Source organism: Nerophis ophidion, linkage group LG12 (genome assembly GCF_033978795.1).
Source record: "Nerophis ophidion isolate RoL-2023_Sa linkage group LG12, RoL_Noph_v1.0, whole genome shotgun sequence".
Classification (NCBI taxonomy): Eukaryota; Metazoa; Chordata; class Actinopteri; order Syngnathiformes; family Syngnathidae; genus Nerophis; species Nerophis ophidion.
Window position 1 is genome coordinate 8,809,078 of NC_084622.1, and position 26,893 is coordinate 8,835,970.

Sequence of the window (26,893 nt, forward strand, 5' to 3'; positions counted from 1 at the left end):
CTTGGTTTCAAAAAGGTTGGTGACCACTTCATTAAAATACACTGTTTTATTTTCCTACATTCATACACTGTTCAAATTGTATGTAATGTTAAAGTGGCTGAAAATATTAAATATACTTGTTAGATATGACCTCCGTCTTGTTTTTAATGAATACTTAGGCGTACTATGCAACTGTATTTTAATGTCGGTAAATAGGGTGGTAATTGGAGAGCCAAGTTTTTTATTAGGTGGTGCTTTGGAAAGAAAAAAAAGTTTGAGAGGCACTGCAGAAGAAAAAACAAAAACAAAAAAGAAGCTTAGGAGTATTTGGGCTTTCGGGACCATGGATATAAGAAGATAGATAAGCAGCTGCCACCTTGTCATTAAAGGCAATGCATTGTACATAATAATAATACAAACCCCGTTTCCATATGAGTTGGGAAATTGTGTTAGATGTAAATATAAACGGAATACAAGGATTTGCCAATCATTTTCAACCCATATTCAGTTGAATATGCTACAAAGACAACATATTTGATGTTCAAACTCATAAACATTTTTTTCTTTGCAAGTAATCATCAACTTTAGAATTTGATTCCAGCAACACGTGACAAAGAAGTTGGGAAAGGTGGCAATAAATACTGATAAAGTTGAAGGATGCTCATCAAACCCTTATTTGGAAAATCCCACAGGTGTGCAGGCTAATTGGGCACAGGTGGGTGCCGTAATCGGGTATAAAAACAGCTTCCATGAAATGCGAAGTAGTTCACAAACAAGGATGGGGCGAGAGTCACCACTTTGTCCACAACTGCGTGGGCAAAGAGTCAAACAGTTTAAGAACTGAATTGATTAACGTGGACCCCGACTTAAACAAGTTGAAAATCTTATTCGGGTGTTACCATTTAGTGGTCAATTGTACGAAATATGTACTGAACTCTGCAATCTACTAATAAAAGTATCAATCAATCAATTAATCAAACAATGTTTCTCAAAGTCCATAATATCATCAAAAGGTTCAGAGAATCTGGAGAAATCACTCCACGTAAGCGGCATGGCCGGAAACCAACATTAATTGACCTTCGATCCCTCAGATGACACTGTATCAAAAACCGACATAAATCTCTAAAGGATATCACCACATGGGCTCAGGAACACTTCAGAAAACCACTGTCACTAAGTATAATTTGTCGCTACATCTGTAGATTCAAGTAAAAGCTCTACTATGCAAAGCGAAAGCCATTTATCAACAACATCCTGAAACGCCACAAGCTTCTCTGGGCCCAAGATCATCTGAGATGAACTGATGCAAAGTGGAAAAGTGTTCTGTGGTCTGACAAGTCCGTTTTTCAATTTTGTTTTTGGAAATATTCAACATTGTGTCATCCGGGACCAAATATATATATATATATATATATATATATATATATATATATATATATATATATATATATATATATATATATATATATGTATATATATATATATAGAACAAACCAAAAGTAGTGAAACAAAAATGAATATTATCAACAACAGTATCAATATTAGTAATAATTTCAGCATAGCAGTGATTAAAAGGCCCTTACTAAAAATTATCATTCGCCATTTATAAAAATGAAAAAAAAGAACAAAAGTGTCACAGTGGCTTACACTTGCATCGCATCTCATAAGCTTGACAACACACTGTGTCCTACGTTTTCACAAAGATAAAATAAGTCATATTTTTGGTTCGTTTAATAGTTAAAACATATTTACATTATTGCAATCAGTTGATAAAACATTGTCCTTTACAATTATAAAAGCTTTTTACAAAAATCTACTACTCTGTTAGCATGTCAGCAGACTGGGGTAGATCCTGCTGAAATCCTATGTATTGAATGAATACAGAATTCTTTTAAATCGTGAAAAAATTGTTTTTGAATCGAGAATCGGGTTGAATGAAAAAAAAATCGATTTTGAATTGAATCGTGACCCCAAGAATCGATATTATCAATCAATCAATCAATGTTTATGTATACAGCCCTAAATCACAAATGTCTCAAAGGACTGTACAAAATCGAATCATGGGACACCCAAAGATTCGCAGAGCCCTAATCTATATATATGTATATATATATATATATATATATATATATATATATATATATATATATATATATATATATATATATATATATATATATATATATATATATATATATATATATATGTATATATATATATATATATATATATACACAGTACATATACACATATATATAAAGAATATTACAACAGACTATACATATATTCTGTTGTAATTTTATTTTCAGAGTATATATATATGTATGTATATATATATATATATATATATATATATATTTAGTAATATTCTTTTCAGAAAATACAACAAATAATACGTTAATGTTAAATCTTACTTCTGAAAAGTAATCCACCGATTCCTATTTTCACCAGTTTTGGCTGCTCGCCGGCTCCTCGTCACAACTTCAAGATGGCGGCCGAATTTCTCGCGTCACAGCAGCCAATGCTTCGTCTATTTAAAGCACGTCTATGGTCATTACACATCCTTCAGTTCTTTGTATACGCGCCCACAAACCCACCACGTGACCTTATATACACATTTCTGCTCAAGCAAACACATCTATTAAACAAAATGAATTACATATTTTAAGATGTATTTGTTATTTTTTAGTTATTATTATCTATATCAATTCATGTATTTTGATTGTTGTGTAATATTTTTCGTTATACTGCTGTCCAGTAGATGGCAGCAATGCGCCCAATAACGTGTTTGCCTACCGCCAATAAAATAAAAGAAGAACCCAAAGAACGCTTAAAGGGAAGAAGAAAAAGGCCAAGGTGGACAACATTCAGAAGGTTATTTGTTGTTTTTGAGGAGTTAAACGTCGGTACGTGGAACCTAAAATCGAGGCGTTGCTGTCAAGGTTTGGAAATGTGACTAAATGTTAAGCTTGTGTAACGCAGACACTCGGAAGGCTTGATGTGCTTTGAAATAGTTAATTGTGACGTCACCTACACGCGAATCTATCTTACTTGTCTTTCAGCATGACGTCATGTTAATGTCGGTAATTTTGACGTCACCTAAATGCGAATTTATTACCTGTCTTTCGGCATGATGAGATAGGCGCCAGCACCACCCGCGACCCCGAAAGGGAATAAGCGGTATAAAATGAATGAATGAATGAATAGATGGGAAGTAATGCCCGTGAAGACAAGTGAAATGCTGTCTCTATGTAAAATTCCAATTAAGGATAGTATTGAGTATTTCTGATTCTGATTAATTATCTAGGAATACTTATTATGAAAAATCTGAGTTCTAGTTCAGTCTTGAACTTAACCCAAATTGTAGAAAAAACAACAAAATATTCAACCAATTGTTGCAGAGAGACTTCTCTATCTTAAAGCAGAAGGTATCTCCATTCTTACTCATGTGGTTATTTCTTTAGTAAACAATAAAATCCATCCATCTTCTTCCGCTTATCTGAGGTGTTGTCGCGGGGGCAGCAGCCTAAGTCTTCTCTCACTATTGTGTTGGATCCACTATGGACTGGACTCTCTCACTATTATGCTAGATCCACTATGGATTGGACTCTCGCACTATTATGTTAGAATCTAACATAATAGTGAGAGTCCAGTCCATAGTGGATCTAACAGATCCACTATGGACTGGACTCTCTCTATTATGTTAGATCCACTATGGACTGGACTCTCACACTATTATGTTAGATCCACTATGGACTGGACTCTCACTATTATGTTAGATCCACTATGGACTGGACTCTCACTATTATGTTAGATCCACAATGGACTGGACCCTCGCACTATTATGTTAGATCCACTATGGACTGGACTTTCACTATTATGTTAGATGCACTATGGACTGGATTCTCACACTATTATGTTGGATCCACTACGGGCTGGACTCTTACACTTTTTTGTTAGATCCACAATTGACTTTGACTCTCACACTTTTATGTTCGATCCACTATGGACTGGACTCTCACACTTTTATGTTAGATCCACTATGGACTGGACTCTCGCACTTTTATGTTAGATCCACTATGGACTGGACTCTCACACTATTATGTTAGATCCACTATGGACTGGACTGTCACTGTTATGTTAGATCCACTATGGACTGGACTCTCACAATTATGTTAGATCCACTATGGACTGGACTCTCTCACTATTATGTTAGATTTACTATGGACTGGACTACCACTATTATGTTAGATTCACTACGGACTGGACTCTCACACTATTATGTTAGATCCACTATGGACTGGACTCGCTCACAATTATGTTAGATCCACTATGGACTGGACTCTCACACTATTATGTTAGATCCACTATGGACTGGACTGTCACTGTTATGTTAGATCCACTATGGACTGGACTCTCACAATTATGTTAGATCTACTATGGACTGGACTCTTGCACTATTATGTTAGATCCACTACGGACTGGACTATCACACTATTATGTTAGATCCACTATGGACTGGACTCTCTCACAATTATGTTAGATCCACTATGGACTGGACTCTTGCACTATTATGTTAGATCCACTATGGACTGGACTCTTGCACTATTATGTTAGATCCACTACGGACTGGACTCTCACATTATTATGTTAGATCCACTATGGGCTGGACTCTCACTATTATGTTAGATCCACTATGGACTGGACTCTCACACTATTATGTTAGATCCACTATGGAATGGACTCTCACTATTATGTTAGATCCACTATGGACTGGACTCTCACACTATTATGTTAGATCCACTATGCACTGGACTCTCACTATTATGTTAGATCCACTATGGACTGAACTCTTACTATTATGTTAGAATCACTATGGACTATACTCCCACTATTATGTTACACTACGGACTGGACTCTCACTATTATGTTAGATCCACTATGGACTGGACTCTTGTAATATTATGTTAGATCCACTCAATGTCCATTGCACCGATCGCCCAGGGGTTGCCCCACATCTGCGGTCCGCTCCAAGGTTTCTCATTGTCACATTGGGTGGAGTTTTTCCTTGCCCTGATGTGGGCTCTGAGCCGAGGATGTCGTTGTGGCTTGTGCAGCCCTTTGAGACACTTGTGATTTAGGGCTATAAAAATAAACATTGATTGATTCCTGTTGCTCTTTCATACTTCCACAAACAAGACTTGCTGGCATGGTCTCTTCTCTACAAGCACAATTGTTTACCTATAGAATACTTCATTTGGAACAATAAAGACATATGTTATTCAAGTAAATGTATTTTCCTCGACAATTGGTTGAAGACTGGTATTATTTTAGTGAGTCAGGTTTTCAAAATAGAAGGTAACATTTTTAATGACCAAGAATCACTCGAATATTTTAAGGTTCTTGTGACTCCCAAACAATTTGCCATTCTATTTGATGCCATTCTATTAGGCGTTGTTATTTTGTACAGGGTTTCCTTATTTCCTCTTTCAGCTGTAGCAATTGTGAATGATCCACTTGACACTCCTGCAGGGGAAACTTTGCTTTGATCAGAAAAATAACTGAAAAATCCGCAGCTTATTCCAAAATTAATGTCTGTCTTCTGTGTACAGTTGTGATCAAAATAATTCAACCCCCACACAATTTTGGTTTTTTAGCAAGTTGGACGTTTATTCCGTCGTTTGTTTATGGTCATATCAAATAAAGATGCATTTAATAGACGAATGCAACTTAAATTACAACATTATATTTTGTAACATACCAAACAGTGTCATTTCTCTTAATATCTCATTGACAAAATTATTCAATCCCTTGAAGATCATAACTCTTAAGAACAGAATTTGAATAAAGTATTTTCAATCAGGTGTTGAAAACATCTGTAGATGTGATTAGAACCATAACGAGCAACAATTAAACTGATTGAAAAAGACTGTGACGCTCAGCTTCTTGTAGATGGTCAATGGTGTATTTGCAACAAGGTGAAGTCCAGGGAGTGGTCAAAGAAGTCAAGAGAGGAGGTAATTTCTCTTTATAAGAAAGGATATGGATATAAGAAAATAGCAAAGACATTACACATTCCAAGAGACACAGTTGGGAGCATAATTAACACGTTTAAAGCTAAAGGCACTGTGGAAACACTACCTGGGCGTGGTAGAAAGAGGATGCTGTGTGTGTACAGTGGGGAAAAACCCCTGGGAAACAGCTGAGGTACCACAACTGGACATTGCAGGGGGGGGGAACGCAGGTTTCTTCCCAGACAATAAGGCGCGCACTACAAGATGAAGGCCTCCATGCCAGAACTCCCAGGCGCACCCCACTTCTGACTACCAGGCACAAGAAAATAGACTCCAGTATGCCAAAAATCATCTGGAAAAACCCCAAAGGTTTTGGTAAACTGTTCTATGGAGTGATGAGACAAAACTGGAACTCTTTGGGCCTATGAATCAACATTATGTCTGGAGGAGAAAAAAATTAAGCTTACAAAGAGAAGAACACCTTGCCTACTGTTAAGCATGGTGGGGAGTCAATCATGATCTGGGGCTGTTTCTCTGCCTCAGGTACCGGGAATCTCCAGCGCGTTCACGGCATTATGAATTCTATTTCCTACCAGGATATATTAGCTGCAAATGTCATAAAGTCAGTGACGAAGCTGAGGCTTGGGAGACGTTGGACCTTCCAACAGGACAACGATCCCAAGCATACCTCCAAATCAACATCAGCGTGGTTGCAGAAGAAGGGCTGGAAGACTCTGGAGTGGCCTTCACAGTCGCCAGACCTAAATCCTATAGAAAACCTGTGGTGGGACTTGAAGAAGGCAGTTGCAGCACGCAAGCCCAAGAATATGAAGGAACTGGAGGCCTTTGCCCAAGAGGAATGGGCTAAAATACCTGTAGATGGTTGCAAGAAGCTTGTGTCCGGTTTTGTGTCACGTTTGAAGGATGTAATTACTGCCTAAGGGTGTTCTACTAAGTACTAAAGATGCATGTAACTAGGGGGTTGAATCATTTTGTCAATGAGATATTAAGAAAAATGTCAATTTTTGGTATTTTGTAAAATACAGTGTTACAATTTAAGTTGCATTTGTCTATTTGACACATCTTTATTTGATATGACTATAAACAAAATAGGGAATAAATGTCCAGCTTGCTAAAACACCAAAATTGTGTAGGGGTTGAATAATTTTGATCACAACTGTAATTGTGCTCTGGGATAATGTTATGAATGACATCTGCTGTGTCAAAACATGGTCTCTCCTAGGGCTGGGCGATATGGCCTTTTTTAATATCTCGATATTTTTACGCCACATCGCGATATACGATATATATCTCAATATTTTGCCTTTGCCTTGAATGAACACTTGATGCATATTGTAGCGGCTACTTTGTCGTTCCAAAAAGGGTTCGAATAAATAAAAATAAAGTTAGCAGAGTAGTCTTGAGGAGGAGGTTTTATGACGCACTAAATTCCTAATAAGCACTCGCGGAGATACTTCCAGTTTCAAAATGTTGATCATTTATTTTCACAAACAAAAAATATTCACCGTGGTTGACTTTCCATATAATACAAACAAACTTATTTAGTGGTAAACAAACAATATCACTCCTCACTCCTTCAATATGACAGACAGACAAAGGCAGCGCCCAGCTGTGCTGTCTTCCTAATTATAGGAGGAGGACGTTGCACACCAGGAGGAGCGTGAGTAGCTGAAAACAATCAGTCAATATAATTTATCTGAAACATCCAATAATCCATCAATATTATCATTGGCATGATTCGATTCCTTTGTCAAAACAATCATTAAATAAATAATATAAATAGGCTCCAACACATATAATCACAGCAGTATGATGATTCTATGTGTCTACATTAAAACATTCTTCTTTGTACTGCATTAATATATGCTTATTTTAAACGTTCATGTTGAGAGGGAAATCACAACTAAGTCAATTTACCAAAACTGTATTTATTATACAGTTATTAAGCAGTTGCACAAACATTCATGTCATTTCCAAAACATAAAAGCGCAAGATTGTCGGAGACATTTTAAAACAAGCTATTAGTGCACTTTTGTGCATGATGTCACTAAGATGACATATCAAAATAACACTAAATTACCGGCACTTTTTGTACGGAACGCCACTACCATAGTTTAAAACAAATAACGTGCACTTTTGTGCATGATGTCCCTAAGATGACATATCAAAACAACCCTAGATTAAAGGCCTACTGAAATGAGATGTTCTTATTTAAACGGGGATAGCAGGTCCATTCTATGTGTCATACGCAATATTGCCATATTTTTGCTGAAAGGATTTAATAGAGAACATAGACGATAAAGTTCGCAACTTTTGGTCGCTAATAAAAAAGCCTTTCCTTTTACCGGAATTAGCAGACGATGTACGCGTGACGTCACGGGTTGTGGAGCTCCTCACATCCACACATTGTTTACAATCGTGGCCACCAGCAGCTAGAGCGATTCGGACCGAGAAAGCGACAATTTCCCTATTAATTTGAGCGATTATGAAAGATCCGTGGATGAGGATAGTGAGAGTGAAGGACTAGAAGAAAAAAAAAAGACGAGGGCGGTGGGAGCGATTCAGATGTTCTTAGAGACATTTACTGGGATAATTCTGGAAAATCCCTTATCTGTTTAATGTGTTACTAGTGTTTTAGTGAGATTATATAGTCATACCTGAAAGTCGGAGGGGTGTGGTGACCGCCAGTGTCTCTGAGGGAAGCCACGGAGGAGGCAAGGGCCTCTTTGACAGCTGCAGGAGTAACGACACAAGCTCTGCTCATGTCTACGATCAGAGCCGACTTATTACCACAATTTTCTCACCGAACCCTGCCAGTTGACCTGTGGTAGAGAACCATGTTCGCTTGACCGCTCTGATCCACATTAAAGCTTCACCGTCATCTTTAGGGAATGTAAACAAAGAAACACCGGCTGTTTTTGTTTTGCTCCAGCCGACCGCAATACACCGCTTTCCACCAACATCTTTCTTCTTTGTAGTCTCCATTATTAATTGAACAAATTGCAAAAGATTAAGCAACACAGATGTCCAGAATACTGTGTAATTATGCGATTAAAGCAGACTACTTATAGCTTGGATCGGGCTGGAAGAACATGTCCGCTACAACCGGTGACGTCACGCGCATGCGTCATCATATCATCATATCGCGACGTTTTCAACAGGACACTTCGTGGGAAATTTTAAATTGCAATTTAGTAAAATAATCAATAATTTTGATCACAACTGTACGTGCACACATAGGTGCCTACACTCCCACATACATACACAAACAGTATAAACCTACACACTCATAGTTTGTACATCCAGACACACATTCTCTGTACAAATATATATATTTCACAGCCTGAGTCAAAAAGTTTGGGGGCCCCTGAATTGAACTGTCTCTCACAGCCCAAAAAACATAAAGCATAAATAAAAACTCACCTATTTATCAACTACCTCATTTGTCATTTCCATTGTTCACTTTTTTTAAATTTGCACAGAAGACAATATTTTCAGAGAACTATATCAATGTGCAGTGTCTTATGCAGCATTTTAAGTGGGGTTACTATTTTTAATTTTTTTTATTTTACTCCTACGAGGGGGAGGAGCCATAGCCCCGCTTTATCATGTACTTGCTCGCCCCTGTATAAACAAGTTACTTGCCTAACAGATATACAGCGAGGATTGTATATTGTAGTGTCCCGGAAGAGTTAGTGCTGCAAAGGCTACTGGGTATTTGTTCTGTTGTGTTTATGTTGTGTTATGTTCTCCCGAAATGTGTTTGTCATTCTTGTTTGGTTTTGGTTCACAGTGTGGCGCATATTTGTAAAAGTGTTAAAGTTGTTTATACGGCCACCCTCAGTGTCACCTATATGGCTGTCGACCAAGTATGCCTTGCATTCACTTGAATGTAAGATAAGCCATAGATATTATGTGATCGGGCCAATAAACCTTTTAAAGTTTATTGGCGGTTTGTACTTCTCCCTACGTCCATGTACCATTCTGTACAGCGGCGTTTTAAAAAGTCATACATTTTTCTTTTCAAAACTGATACCGATAATTTCCGATATTACATTTTTAAGCATTTATCGACCGATAATATCGGCAGTCAGATATTATCGGACATCTCTACTATTTACATTGTAGATAAGTCATAACAAGTGGAGTTACTGTATGTACTTAACAAAAAAAGTGAAATAACTGAAAACATGTTTTTATATTTTAGTTTCTTCAAAATAGCCACCTTTGGCTCGGATTACCGCTTTGCACACTCTTGGCATTCTCTCGATGAGCTTCGAGAACACCTGTGTAGTGAAAGCCATTTCAGGCGACCGACCTCCTCTTGAAGCTCATCGAGAGAATGCCCAAGAGTGTGCGAAAAAGTTTATCAGAACAAAGGCTGGTTATTTTGAAGAAACTAAAATATAAAACAATGCTTTCACCTTTTTTTGTTAAGCGTTCATTCATAGTTTTGATGCTTTCAGTGACAATCTACAATGTAAATAGTCATGAAAATAAAGAAAATGCATTGACTGAGGAGAAGGTGTGTCAAAGTTATGGCCTGCACAGTATATAAAATTTGGTGTACACAAAAACAAAATAATTTGACCTGTTCTCTCCTTCAGACTGGATCTGGATCTGCAGTTCACTACTCCAGGGTCCGTGGACAGCAGCAGGGATGTTGGCGAGACACGTTCTGAGCCGAAGTTTCTCCTCCCACCAGCTAAGTAAAAACATCACCTTCTACATGAGCCAGGAAGTCCCCGGCTCGCCAGCGGGTCCCACGCAAGCCTGTGACCAACATAAACCTCTAACCCTCATGCTCCCATGGATGGGAGCGCGTCCCCAGGCTGTGGCGAAGTACAACGAGATCTACCTTCGCACCGGCTTCGACGTGCTGGTTGTGGAGAGCGAGGTAAGGGTCAATGTTGGACAGTGTTAGGCCCAACCCCAATATGCCCCCTCACCTGCTACCACTACACCAGGGATGTCAAACTGGTTTCCATTGAGGGCCACATGGCAGTTGTGACTCCCATCAGAGGGCCGCTTGTAACAGTGAATGATGTAGGAATATGCCTCTGGATTTCATAGAATAGAATATATCTTTATTGTCATTTTACAACAAAATTGCAAGCAAAAAGTAGTCCAGTGCAAATTCATAATAACACATAAGAACATAGATCAGGGGTCGGCAACCTTTACCACTCTGAGACATTTCGACCCGTTTCACAAAATGAGAAAGACAATGAGAGCCGCAAATATTCTTGTCAATATCTGCTGGTGGTCACCCAGATGACAAGAATAAGGGCATGCTATGTAGCCATTGCCTTAAACACCTTCTACAACATGTACAAACTGCTTGCCAGTCCAACATGTTGTGAGGGGCTTCCGCAGATGCACGCACACGACTGGAAGGCATACTGGGTGACAGAGTACACTGACGGTTGTGATACAAACACCTTTAACACTCCTACTAATATGCGCCACATTGTGAACCCACACAAAAGAAGAATGACAAAAACATTTCGGGAGAAAATCCTCACAGTAGCACACCATAAACGCAACACAACAAATACCCAGAATCCTTTGCATCCATGACAATTCCTGACTATGTTATACACCCCGCGAGCACCAAACCCCGCCCACCTCAACAACACAGGGAGGGGAGGAGGGGGTTTGGTGCTCGCGGGGTGTATAACATAGTCAGGAGTGTCATGGATGCAAAGGATTCTGGGTATTTGTTGTGTTGCGTTTATGTTGTTTTACTCTGAGGATTTTCTCCCGAAATGTGTTTGTCATTCTTCTTTTGTGTGGGTTCACAATGTGGTGCATATTAGTAGGAGTGTTAAAGTTGTTTATATCACAACCGTCAGTGTACTCTGTGTCACCCAGTATGCCTTGCAATCTCATACATGTACCGATAGAGGCAGCGAAATGCATGTGTCCGGTCGGTACGCGAATACCATTCCGTGAATGGCGGGCGTGATGACATTCAAGAGGACGCAAGTAGCATTCCATGAATGGCGGGCGCAATGACTTTCAAGAGGACGTTAAGAGTAATATCATCACGGCACGCCCTTAATATCGCAGTCCGGGTAAAAATTGGAGATGTCCGGGAGAGGCATTGAATTCCGGAATCTACCCGCATCAATCTGGGGGTCGGCGATTGTGCAGCTGAGCCGCATCAGAGTTGCCAAAGAGCCACATGTGGCTCCGGAGCCGCGGGTTGCTGACCCCTGACATAGATGAATAGATAAAAATACATTAAAAAAAAAAAAACAAGCACACAGCTCACATGCACAGTCATTCATTATTTATTATGTAAATTGTTTTAAGTAGACAGTCAATTTTACAGTAAAAATTTTACATTTACAAAATGTTACTGTAAAATATACTGTTTTTTTTTGTTTTTTTTACATTTTACGGTAAACGAAAAAAACAGTACCACAGTTTTTTGGGGGGGGTTTTACGGGATAAAGTGTTTAAAAAGTATTTGTTTAATTTACATTGTTTTTTTTACAACATTATATGTGTGGCCTAGGGCAGTGGTTCTCAAATGGGGGTACGCGTATTCCTGGGGGTACTTGAAGGTATGCCAAGGGGTACGTGAGATTTTTAAAAAATATTCTAAAACTAGCAACAATTCAAAAATCCTTTATAAATATATTTATTGAATAATACTTCAACAAAATATGAATGGCACTTCATAAACTGTGAAAAAATACAACAATGCAATATCCAGTGTTGACAGCTAGATTTTTTTGTGGACATGTTCCATAAATATTGATGTTAATGATGTCTTTTTTTGTGAAGAAATGTTTAGAATGAAGTTGATGAATCCAGATGGATCACTATCACAATCCCCAAAGAGGGCACTTTAAGTTGATCATTACTTCTATGTGTAGAAATCTTTATTTATAATGAATCACTTGTTTATTTTTCAACAAGTTTTTAGTTAATTTTATAACTTTTTTTCCAAATAGTTCCAGAAAGACCACTGCAAATTAGCAATATTTTGCACTGTTATGCAATTTACTAAATCAGAAACTGATTTTTAGTTATTTTTACATCTTTTTTTCCCAAATAGGGACGGCGTGGCGCAGTGGAAGAGTGGCCGTGCGCAACCCGAGGGTCACTGGTCCAAATCCCACCTAGAACCAACCTCGTCACGTCCGTTGTGTCCTGAGCAAGACACTTCACCCTTGCTCCTGATGGGTGCTGGTTGGCGCCTTGCATGGCAGCTCCCTCCATCAGTGTGTGAATGTGTGTGTGAATGGGTAAATGTGGAAGTAATGTCAAAGCGCTTTGAGTACCTTGAAGGTAGAAAAGCGCTATACAAGTACAACCCATTTATTTAAATAGTTCAAGAAAGACCACTGCAAATGAGCAATATTTTGCACTTTTATGCAATTTAATAAATTAGAAACTGATGACATAGTGCTGTATTTTACTTCTTTATCTCTTGTTTACAACCAAAAATGCTTTGCTCTGATTAGGGTGTACTTGAATTAAAAAAAATGTTCACAGGGGGTATATCACTGAAAAAAGGTTGAGAACCACTGGCCTCGGGGTTAGAGCAGGGGTCTCAAACTCAATTTACCTGGGGGCCACTGGATGCAGAAACTGGGTGAGGCTGGGCCGCAAGAAAATAATTCTTAAAAAATCTAACATACACTTTTTAATGAATTCACCTTCTTTGAATGGCTTTCCCGCCCTAGCAACATACTTGCCAACTCTCGCAATCTTTCCGGGAAATACCCGAATATCAGTGCTCCCCTCGACAATCTCCCGGGACAGTCATTTTCACGGTTTTCACCCAGACAACAATATTGGGGGTGTATCATGATGGCACTGCCTTTAATGTCGTCCGCTTTTCCACCATACACAGTGTGCCGGCCCAGTCGCTTAATGTATGAGGCTTCTGCAGACCCATGGAAGTGACTGCAAGGCATACTTTGTCAACAGCTATACAGGTCACACTGAGGGTGGCCGTATAAACAACTTTAACACTGTTACAAATATGCGCCACACTGTAAACCCACACCAAACAAGATTGACAAACACATTTTAGGAGAACATCCGCACCGTAACATAACATAAACACAACAGAACAAATACCCAGAATCCAATGCAGTCCTTACTCTTCCGGGCTAAAATAGGGGGCCGGGGGTGTATATTGTAGCCCGGAAGAGTTAGGGCTGCATGGGATTTTGGGTATTTGTTCTGTTGTGTTTATGTTGTGTTACGGTGCGGATTTTCTCCCAAAATGTGTTTGTCATTTTTGTTTGTGTGGCGCATATTTGTTACAAGATTAAAGTTCTTTATACGGCCACTCTCAGTGTGACCCGTGTGGCGGTTGATCAAGTATGTCTTGCAGTCGTTAACTGCGTCTACAGGAGCCAAATACAACATGTGGCTGGGCTGGCGCGCTGTTAGTTCATGTTGTAGAGGGCGCTAAAGATGGTTCCTCCACGATGCCCCTTTACTGTTGTTGTTAGGGTGAAATTCGGAGGAAATGATTACCCCTGGAGGGGCACTGAAAATTGGGAGTCTCCCGGAAAAATAGAGAATGTTCAAGTATGACGCTGTAAAGCACAATTCATATAAAACTTGTGGGCCGCACCAACATTAAATTTTCATATTAAGATGCGGGCCGCAAAATAACGTTTCGCGGGCCGCAATTGAGACCCCTGGGTTAGAGTGTCCGCCCTGAGTTGGGTAGGTAGTGAGTTCAAACCCCGGCCGAGTCATACCAACGACTATAAAAAAAAAAAAGTGAGTGTGTGAGTGACTTATATTTATATAGCGCTTTTCTCTGGGAGAAATTGTAATGGGACCCGTTACCTCCCTGCTTGGCACTCAGCATAAAGGGTTGGAATTGGGGGTTAAATCACCAAAAAATGATTCCCGGGCGCGGCCACCGGTGTTGCTCACAATCTCCCCTCACCTCACAGATGGGTCAAATGCAGAGGACACATTTCACCACACCTAGTGTGTGTGTGACAATCATTGGTACTTTAAAGCAGTGGTCCCCAACCACCGGGCCACAGCCCGTACCGGGCCGCAGAATAATTTTTTATTAATTTAAAAAAATTAATAAAATTAATATATATCTATATATTTAGTTAATCAACATAAAAAACACAATATACACTTACAATTAGTGCACCAACCACAAAAACCTCAATTTTTCATGACAAAAACATCCCTTTTTCATGACAAAGAAAAAAAAAAAAAAAAAAGGATTCCAAAAAATAACAAAAAAACAAAAAATAAATAACTATAAAACCAATATAAAAATAAATATGATTGAAAACAATTTTAAAGGTTAAAAGCAATTAAAACAGTAAAAAGGAAATCAAAATGTATAAAAAACACAGTTTAAACTTGTTTAAGTCGGGCTCCACGTAAATCACTTCAATCAATTCCTTTTTTGCTGCTTCAACACAGCTTAATAAACACAGATAAAGGTCAAGTGAAATAACTTAGTTTTTAACTGTAGGTCAATAACACTTGTCTTTCTCTCAGACATGGCTTTGCTGTCCGTAACACACACACCGCACAGTGAGCTAACGTTACGTTAAAAGCTAACAAGCCTTCACCTCAAGGACTGCGAGCGAGCTGAGCAGCCGCTTGTTTCTAGAACGTCAACAGGCTCATAGTGATGTTACTAGTAGTTGAATGGGAGGTGTTTATTATCATTTGGGGAGAGTCCGCTGCCTTTCCTGCTAAAAACACCTCTCTGCTCCCTCCACGTTACATGCGCTCTGAATACGCACTGCTGATTGGCTGTTACCACGCCGCTTGTAACCAATCAGATGGTTGTGTGGGTGTGACAATGGTGCAGAAACATACTGACAGAGGCAGACGCAGAACATAGCAGTGCAGCTTGTTAAGACCTTTTTTTTTTTTTAAATTATTATTCAATTTTTTTTTGTTAAGACTTTAGTAATCGGACCTGCAATGGCTCCCATTTTTATAGTCTTTGGTATGACTCGGCCGGGGTTTGAACTCACAACCTACCGATCTCAGGGCGGACACTCAAACCAACACTGCAAACTAACGTCTGGAAATACGTTTCCATTAAAGGAGTTCTTGAAGTGCTTACAATCATGCAGGGTTTAATTTCTGTAATCTTTGTTCCTCAAAGGACTCGGCACAGTCAACTTTCTAAGCTGTTTTTGTCCATTTCAAGATACAAACCTTCCTGTGGCCTCGCTTGAGTTTAGAGCGCGGAAAGAAGTTGCTGGAAGTGCTGCAGAGCGATCGCTTCGTGTCCCGGCCGCTGCTTGTCCACGCCTTCTCCATCGGCGGTTACACTTTTTCCCAGCTGCTGGTTCTGGTGGCCGAGGATCCGCAGAAATACCAGACTCTCACAGGCAGGATCAAGGGTCAGATCTACGACAGCCTGGTGGCCGGGTCCGTGGAGGTTATGGCTTCAGGTCAGTGCAAAAGGAACTCCTTTGCTCCTCAGTTTCGGCAGGACTCATGCAGCCCCAGACCAGGACTGTAGGCAAGACACACTTAACTTACCCTACTTTGCAGGCTATCATTTTAGAAGACCTAAATGTTTTTACTAGAGCTGTGCGATAATAGCTTTTTTGCCGATATTCCGATATTGTCCGACTCTTAATGACCTATTCCGAAATATGCAGTCGTGGAATTAACACATTATTATGCCTCATTTTGTTGCGATGCCCCGCTGGATGCATTAAACAATGTAACAGGGTTTTACAAAATAAATCAACTCAAGTTATGGAAAAAAATGCCAACATGGCACTGCCATATTTATTATTGAAGTCACAAAGTGCATGATTTTTTTATAACATGCCTCAAAACAGCAGCTTGGAATTTGGGACATGCTCTCCCTGAGAGAGCATGAGGAGGTTGAGGTAGGCGGGGGGTGTAAATATTGTAGCATCACGGAAGAGTTAGTGCTGCAAGGGGTTCTGGGTATTTGTTCTGTTGTGTTTATCAATCAAGCAATGTTTATTTATATAGCCCTAAATCACAAGTGCCTCAAAGGGCTGCACAAGCCACAGCAACATCCTCTGTTCAGATCCCACATAAGGGCAAGGAAAACCTCACAACCCAGTGGGATGTCAATGTGAATGACTATGAGAAACCGGATGCAATGGACGTCGAGTGGGTCTAGCATAGGATTGGGCGATATATCTATATACCCAATATATCGCGGGTTTGTCTGTGCGATATAGAAAATGACTGTATCGTGATATTTGAGTATCCGTTCTCACGCAGTTGCTTTTAGCTGCGGGCATTACATTACAGGCGTTTCTCACTCTTTCTTGTCTCTCCTCACAGAGACTTAAAACAAGCGCACCTTCTTACATATGTCACGTGTGCAACGTCGCACGCTCCCGCGGAACAGACAGGTCGCGACATGGTAATGTTAGCTGTGATGCTAACGGTGCGGTGCGGGTGGTAATACGAGAGAGAGAGAAGGTGCGAATCTGGTAACAAATGAAGGAAGAATTAATTCCCCCAAAAAACAGCAAGGGGTCCATCGTCTGGCGGTGGTTTGGCTTCAAGCGGAAAGATGTTGAACAATTATGCGGCAAAAGCGCTGCTACAAAAAGTAGCACCACTGATAATGTAGCATCATTTGAAAAGTCACCCGCTTCAGAATGAAGAGTGCTTGAAACTCCGTATGTCAACATCTTCGTTCGGTGTCACACCAACAAAATGCCGAAGCAACTATCTCCAGATCAACACCGTATGAAAAAAATAGTCAACAACAGAAGGAGATAACGCCCGCAGGAACCTACCACATAGCGAAGGACGAATACTATTTGATTTCATGTAATGCAGCTAATTTTTATTTGACAGTTATTGAAATATCTCAGTGTTTCCCACAGGTCAGGCATCTATTTGCGGTGGTGTGGTCGGGCGGCGGGGCGGACGGGGGTTTTGGGTGGCGGCGGCGATGACCAAGAAGAATGCAGAGTTGGAATATAATTACAACACTTTATGTACCTATTTATATACATATTTCTATAATATTTACATATTTATACCAAATGTAACTACAAGCTCCATTCAAAGACAGAGTCCCATTGCTTTCATGAGCGGTTGAGCGGGTCAAAAGCCGAAAAAATATTTAAATGTTTTAATTTTTTTTTATCTTTATTTTTTTATTTGTGGCGGTCGTAATTCTTTCGTGGCGGTGGCGGGCCGCCACAAATAAATTAATGTGTGGGAAACCCTGTATCTTGTGTGACATCATGCACAAAATTGCACTTTATTTGTTTTAAACTATTGTAGTGGCGTTCTGTACAAAAAGTGCACTTTAATTTAGTGTTGTTTTGCTGTCATCTTAGTGACATCATGCACAAAAGTGCACTCATACCTTGTTTTAAAATGTCTCTGACAATCTGGCATTTTCTGTTTTGGAAATGACTTGAATGTTTAATAAATAACTGTTTAATAAATACAGTTTTGGCAAATTGACATAGATGTGGTTTCCCTCTGCATGAAAGTTTGAAAGTAGCATATATTAATGCAGTATGAACAAGAATGTTTTAATGTAGACACATAGAATCATCATACTGCTGTGATTATGTGCATTAAGTGTTTATTCAAGGCCAAGGCAAAATATCGAGGTGTATATCGTATATCGTGACATGGCCTAAAAATATCGAGATATTAATAAAAGGCCATATCGTCCAGCCCTAGTCCAAAATTTTGGCCTATTCCATACAAAATAAGAAGTATAGTGAATGGAGAATTCCGGCCCTCTGGCCCTTAATGGAATATCCCTGCTGTTAATTATATTCAAGTTTAATTTTTATGTTTTTTTTTGATTGATTGAAACTTGTATTAGTAAATTGCACAGTAATGTACATATTCCATACAATTGACCACTAAATGGTAACACCCGAATAAGTTTTTCAACTCATTTAAGTCGGGGTCCACGTTGATCAATTAATTAAATTCCTTTTTTGCTGCTTCATTACAGCTCAATCAAAACAGAAAAAGGTCAAGTGAAATAACTTAGTTTTTAACTGTAGGTCAAAATTGCTTGTCTTTCTCTCAGACATGGTATTGTCTCCTGAGAAGATGTATTCAGATTGTTTTTGTGACGTACTCTACGTAGAAAGCTGAATCTTGGGTTGTCCGTCCTCTACTCAGGTGTGGCCAAGGTGGTGTTTCCGCAGTGGGAGACGGCAGTGAAACAAGCCAGCCTGCTTTACTTCAACGCGTTCAAGCGCCAAACCACCGACTACTACAACCGGAGCATCGAAGTGTTTTGGAACTCCCCCGTCACCGCCCCCCGCGCTCTTTTTCTACTGCGACAACGACCCGATGAGCGACGCGCGCGCCATGGAGGAAGTGATCGGTTTTTGGCAGAAGCGCGGCGTGGAATTGACCGTGAAGAAATGGGAGCGATCTAAACACGCCGGCCACCTAAAGACCCACCCGCAGGAGTACCTGGAGACTTTGGGTTCGTTCGTCCAGTCACTCCATATGGTTCCTCTGAAGGCCAAGATGTAGCGATGCAGCATTTGTCGATCTTAAAAACGTCTTTATTTGCCGTCTAACTTGAAACTAACTTCTCAGGTGTTTTGTACTACTTACAATAGGTATATTTATTTACAAACCGCGTTTCCATATGAGTTGGGAAATTGTGTTAGACGTAAATATAAACAAAATACAATGATTTGCAAATCATTTTCAACCCATATTCAGATGAATCCACTACAAAGACAAGACATTTGATGTTCAAACTCATAAACATAATTTTTTTTTGCAAATAATAATTAACTTAGAATTTCATGGCTGCAACACGTTCCAAAGTAGTTGGGAAAGGGCATGTTCACCACTGTGGTACATCACCTTTTCTTTTAACAACACTAAACAAACGTTTGGGAACTGAGGAAACTAATTGTTGAAGCTTTGAAAGTGGAAATATTTCTCATTCTTGTTGTATGTAGAGCTTCAGTCGTTCAACAGTCCGGGGTCTCCTCTGTCGTATTTTACGCTTCATAATGCGCCACACATTTTCGATAGACACATCTGGACTGCAGGCGGGCCAGGAAAGTACCCGCACTCTTTTTCTTTTTTTACGAAGCCACGCTGTTGTAACACGGGCTGAATGTGGCTTGGCATTGTCTTGCTGAAATAAGCAGGAAAAAGGCGGCACTTAGATGGCAGCATATGTTGTTCCAAAACCTGTATGTACCTTTCAGCATTAATGGTCCCTTCACAGATGTGTCAGTTACCTATGCCTTGGGCACTAATGCACCCCCATACCATCACAGATGCTGGCTTTTGAACTTTGCTTCCATGACGGTCTGGATGGTTCGCTACCCGGTGCGGATGACACAATGTCGAATATTTCCAAAAACAATTTGAAATGTGGAATCGTCAGACCACAGAACACTTTTCCACTTTGCATCAGTCCATCTTAGTTGATCTCGGGCCCAGAGAAGCCGGCGGCGTTTCTGGATGTTGTTGATAAATGGCTTTCGTTTTGCATAGTAGAGCTTTAACTTGCACTTACAGATGTAGCGACGAACTCTATTTAGGTACAGTGTTTTTCTGAAGTGTTCCTGAGCCCATGTGGTGATATCCTTTAGAGATTAATATCAGTTTTTTATACAGTGCCGTCTGAGGGATCGAAGGTCACGGTCAATCAATGTTGGTTTCCGGCCATGCCGCTTTTGTGGAATGATTTCTCCAAATTCTCTGAACCTTTTGATGATATTATGGACCATAGATGTTGAAATCCCTAAATTTCTTGCAATTGCACTTTGAGAAACGTTTTCTTAAACTGTTTGACTATTTGCTCACGCAGTTGTGGACAAAGGGGTGTACCTCGCCCCATCCTTTCTTGTGAAAAACTGAGCATTTTTTGGGAAGCTGTTTTTATACCCAATCATAGCACACACCTGTTCTCAATTAGCCTGCACACATATGGGATGTTCAAAATAAGTGTTTGATGAGCATTTCTCAACTTTATCAGTATTTGTTGCCACCTTTTCCAACTTCTTTGTCACATGTTGCTGGCATCAAATTCTAAAGTTAATGATTATTTGCAAAAAACTAAATGTTTGTCAGTTTGAACATCAAATATGTTGCGTTTTGTAGCATATTGAACTGAATATGGGTTGAAAATGATTTGCAAATCATTGTATTCCGTTTATATTTACATCTAACACAATTTCCCAACTCATATGGAAACGGGGTTTGTAGTTGCATTAGAAAAGCTAATTCCTAAGACTGTGGATGGAGACTCAACTGCACAGAATACGTGGCTTTTTTTTCCGAGCCATTCAATTTATATTTTGTAATAATTTTCCCTCAAATGATCGTACTCCTATTAACTCACTTTAGAGTCCAGTGAAAAGCAATTGTCATAACGTTGGACTTGGTCCTGATGGTTTCATCTGGCCAGGATCTTCAGCTCTCACTGGATCGGTTCGCAGCCGAGTGTGACGCGACTGGGATTAAAATCAGCCCCTCCAAGTCTGAGTTTGTGGTTCTCGCCCGGGAAACGGCGTGCCATCTCCGGGTTGGGGAGGAGACCTTGCCCCAAGTGGAGGAGTTCAAGTACCTCGGATTCTTGTTCACGAGTGAGGGAAGAGTGAATCGTGAGATCGTCAGGCGGATCGGTGCGGCGTCTTCAGTAATGCGGACGCCATATCGATCCCTTGTGGTGAAGAAGGAGCTGGGCCAGAAGGCAAAGCTCTCAATTTATCGGTCGATCTACGTTCCCATCCTCACCTATGGTCATGAGCTTTGGGTTATGACCGAAAGGACAAGTTCACGGGCACAAGTGGCAGGAAATGGGTTTCCTCCGCCAGGTGGTTCGGGCATCGGGTCAGGACCAGTAGGAGGCCACGGGGAAGACCCAGGACACGTTGGGAAGACTATGTCTTCCGGCTGGCCTGGGAACGCCTCGGGATCCCCCGGGAAGAGCTGGACTAAGTGGCTGAGGAGGGGAAAGTCTGGGCTTCCCTGCTTAGGCTGATGCCCCCGCGACCCGACCTCGGATAAGCGGAATATGGATGGATGGATGGAATAGCATTTGTGAGGGTTTTTTATTTTTATTTTGCATCGAAATGTTTCAGCTTTTGGGTAAAATCAGAAATGTGGCGTGGTATACAAACAAATGCTTTTAATGGGACATTGACAATAAGACTATAGTAAATAATCAATTATTATTAGTATCAGAGTGGAGGCCACTGTAAACAAAATAAGGTTGGCTGGATTTTGGTGTTGGGTTTCATCTCATTAACCAAAAAGCAACACCTTGCACAGACGATTTTATTTATTTCCTTGCATCAGTAACAGTGTTGGGTTAGTTACTGAAAACCAGCAACTACTTAGTTACTAATTACTTTATTTCAAAACTAGCTCAATTACCTACACCAACAAATAATGCGTTACTGTGAAAAGTAACTACTTAGTTACTTATTTTTTCTTCTTTTATTTTTAAGGCTCCCCTTAATGCCCTTTTAGCCTTCATTTCAGTACTGTTATTGCACGGAAGAATAATACAATCTGTTGATCAGCTGCAACATAACATACATAAGTAACATACCGCATTAACACAACATAGCTATAAAGCTGGCTCCACCCAAGGAAGGCACACATGACATACACAAAACCTAACCAGGCATTTTTTTTCTCTCAAGGAATTGTGAAATAAAATCATGTCTTCAGGAGATCAAAACTGTACTGAAGCCCAGAACACTCTACGCATTTCCCCAGTTTTAGTTTAGAGATAAGGAAAGATTGGCCTGGCCCACTAGGATCACTCTTTATGTTTGTGAACTTTATTGTCTATACCAGGGGTCACCAACGCGGTGCCCGTGGGCACCGGGTCGCCCGTAAGTACCAGATAAGTAGCCCGCTGGCCTGTTCTAAAAATAGCTCAAATAGCAGCACTTACCAGTGAGCTGCTTCTATTTTTGCTGGTCTCGCTTTGCTCAACATTTTTTATTCTGAGACAAAACTCAAATAGAATTAGAAAATCCAAGAAAATATTTTAAAGACTTGTTTAAATACATTCATTTATTTTTTTACTTTGCTTCTTATAACTTTCAGAAAGACAATTTTAGAGAAAAAATACAACCTTAAAAATTATTTTAGGATTTTTAAACAAATATACCTTCTTACCTTTTAAATTCCTTCCTCTTCTTTCCTGACAATTTAAATCAATGTTCAATTGTTTTAGAATAATAAATACATTTAAATTTAATTCTTCATTTTAGCTTCTGTTTTTTCGACGAAGAATATTTGTGAAATATTTCTTGAATCTTATCATGATTAAAATTCAAAAATATTATTCTGGCAAATCTAGAAAAACTGTAGAATTAAATTTAAATCTTATTTCAAAGTCTTTTGAATTAAAATTTTTGTTCTGGAAAATCCAGAAGAAATAATGATTTGTCTTTGTTAAAAATATAGCTTGGTGCAATTTGTTATATATTCCAACAAAATGCAGATTGGATTTTAACCTATTCAAAACATGTCATAAAAATTCTAAAATTAATATTAATCAGGAAAAATTACTAATGTTCCATAAATGATTTTTTTAATTTTTTCAAAAAGATTCGAATTAGCTAGTTTTTCTAAATTTTTTTCGGTTGAATTTTGAATTTTAAAAGGTCGAAATTGAAGATAAACTATGTTTCAAAATTTAATTTTCATTTTTTTCGTGTTTTCTCCTCTTTTAAACCATTGGATTATGTGTTTTTTTTCATCATTTATTCTCTACAAAAAAACTTACTGTAAAAGGAAAAAAAAATTACGACGGAATGACAGACAGAAATACCCTTTTTAAAAAAAAAAAAAATATATATAGATTTATTTATTAAAGGTAACCCTGCCTTCCGCCTGATTGTAGCTGAGATAGGCGCCAGCGCCCCCCGCAACCCCAAAAGGGAATAAGCGGTAGAAAATGGATGGATGAACAAATTGGCTTTTTCTGGCAATTTATTTAAGTGTGTATCAAACTGGTAGCCCTTTGCTAAATTTAATCAGTACCCAAGAAGTAGCTCTTGGTTTCAAAAAGGTTGGTGACTCCTGGTCTATACATTTAGTGATGTGATAATCAAACACTCTAGAAGTCTAGAATGAAAGAGTATATAAGATAATTGACAAGAGTGTGTGTACCTTCAGTGATGAATGATGAGCAGAGGCAGAGTTTGGAGTGTTTTCGTTAGCTCGCTCTCCATGTTTTGTTACTCACTGTCCACTCTGTCCAGGTACCTGAAATCGGGTGACTCCACTGTAGAAATAGCCTGCATGTCTTCTACTAACGTGTTAGTCCCAGCACTGATCAGTAATGCATTTTGCTGTGAAACATATGTTTACATCACTTAACTGCCTTTCATATGTTCCCCAAATAACTCTCTTGGACCTCTGATTGAGTATTTTGGTCACAATGGTCAACTACGTCGTCGAACTGACCCGTCTGCGCTCGGGATGATCACCTGCTGGCCCTGCTATGTACTGGACTCTCACCGTTATGTTAGATCCACTATGGACTGTGGCCTGGACTCTCACACTATTATGTTAGATCCACTATGGACTGTGGCCTGGACTCTCACACTATTATGTTAGATCCACTATAGACTGGACTCTCACACTATTATGTTAGATCCACTATGGAATGGATTTTCACACTATTATGTTAGATCCAGTATGGACTGGACTTTCACACTATTGTGTTAGATCCACTATGGATTGGACTCTCACTGTTATGTTAGATCCACTATGGACTGAACTTTCACACTATTATGTTAAATCCACTATGTACTGGATTTTCACACTATTATGTTGGATCCAATATGGACTGGACTTTCACACTAATATGTTAGAGCCACTATGGATTGGACTCTCACTATTATGTTAGATCCACTATGGACTTGACTCTCACGCTGGTGTTAGATCCACTATAGACTGGACTCTCACACTAGTATGTTAAATCCACTCTGGACTGGACTTTCACACTATGATGTTAGATCCACTATGGACTGGACTCTCACTATTATGTTAGATCCACTATGGACTAGACTCTCACTATTTTGTTGGATCAACTATGGACTGGACTCTCACTATTATATTAGATCCACTATGGACTGGACTCTCACTATTATGTTAAATCCACTATGGACTGGACTCTCACACTATTATGTTAGATCCACTATGGACTGGACTCTCACACTATTATGTTAGATCCACTATGGACTGGACTCTCACTATTATGTTAAACCCACTATGGACTGTGGCCTGGACTCTCACTATTACAGTATGTTAGATCCACTATGGACTCGACTCTCACTATTATGTTGGATCCACTATGGACTGGACTCTCACACTAGTATGTTAGATCCACTATGGACTGTGGCCTGGACTCTCACACTTTTATGTTAGATCCACTATGGACTGGACTCTCATTATTATGATAGATCCACTATGGACTGGACTCTCACACTAGTATGTTAGATCCACTATGGACTGGACTCTCACTATTATGTTAGATCCACAATGGACTGGACTCTCACACTAGTATGTTAGATCCACAATGGACTGGACTCTAACTATTATATTAGATCCACTATGGACTGGACTCTCATTATTTTGTTAGATCCACTATGGACTGGACTCTCACTATTATATTAGATCCACTATGGACTGGACTTTCACAATAATATGCTAGACCCACTGGATGTCCATTGCACCGGTCACCCCTAGAGGAGGTTGGGTTTACCCACATTTGCGGTCCTCTTCAAGGTTTCTCAAAGTCATTCTCATCGACGTCCCCCTGGGTTGTGAGTCATTCCTTGCCCTTATTTGGGCGCTGATCCCCGGATGTTGTCGTGACTTGTGCAGCCCTTTGAGACATTTGTGATTTAGGGCTATATAAATAAACATTGATTGATGATTGATTGAACTCTCTACCCGCTCCCGCCTATAACAATTACAAGATTCATGCCAAATCTAATGTTTTTATTTTATTCAACACCTAGTTTCCTGTTTCTAAATTAATCACTGATATTTTCTGTATGTTATTGCTTTATGTGCACTTATTGTAAGGTGTTTTCTAATTATATATTAAGACATCCATCCCTCCATTTTCTACCGCTTATTCCCTTTCGGGGTCGCGGGGGGTGCTGGCGCCTATCTCAGCTACAATCGGGCGGAAGGCGGGGTACACCCTGGACAAGTGGCCAACTCATCGCAGGGCCAACACATATTAAGAGATCCCAGTGAAAATGGCAAGTTGTTTTATTCTTTGGGATGTTAAGGCAGTAGAAACTCTGAAGTTTTCTCGCTATCCATTACTTGACTTCTAGGTTGTTCCTATTTCAAAACAACGTTTTCATGTTTACAAATAAGTGGCTTTCTCAACACAAAGCATTAATTTCTTGTCATAAGTTATGTCATTTATTCACATGTTTGGTTGGTTACATTCTCATGCCTTATGATATATTTGTTTGACTTACCATATTGATTAAAGTGGATGGAATAAATGATTGTGTTTGCCTTTTATTTCATATATATATATATATATATATATATATATATATACATACATTTATGTGTGTGTGTGTATATATATATATATATACATATATATGTTTATATATATACACGTATGTGTGTATATATATAGATGTGTATATATACATATACATGCATTTATGTGTATATATATAATTATATATATGTCTTTATGTGTGTGTATATATATAGATGTATATATACATACATTTATATGTATATATATATAGATGTATACATATGTATAAATGTTTATATATGTACATATATTTATTTATATGTATATACATATGTATGTATATTTAAAGAAAATGTGTATATATATATACATATATGTATATATATATATACATATTTATATA

General features: G+C 39.1%; 1 protein-coding gene across 1 annotated transcript; it reads left to right on the forward strand.

The window, feature by feature from the left end:
• The first annotated feature begins 2,766 nt into the window (after positions 1–2,766).
• si:dkey-5i3.5 (uncharacterized protein LOC565091 homolog) lies at positions 2,767–26,500 on the forward strand. The gene is given in 5 exon segments (XM_061916784.1): positions 2,767–2,885; positions 10,622–10,911; positions 16,192–16,438; positions 19,146–19,285; positions 19,287–26,500. Coding segments are annotated over 4 exon segments (846 nt in total). The 5' UTR covers positions 2,767–2,885; positions 10,622–10,674; the 3' UTR covers positions 19,509–26,500.
• Positions 26,501–26,893: the final 393 nt, after the last annotated feature.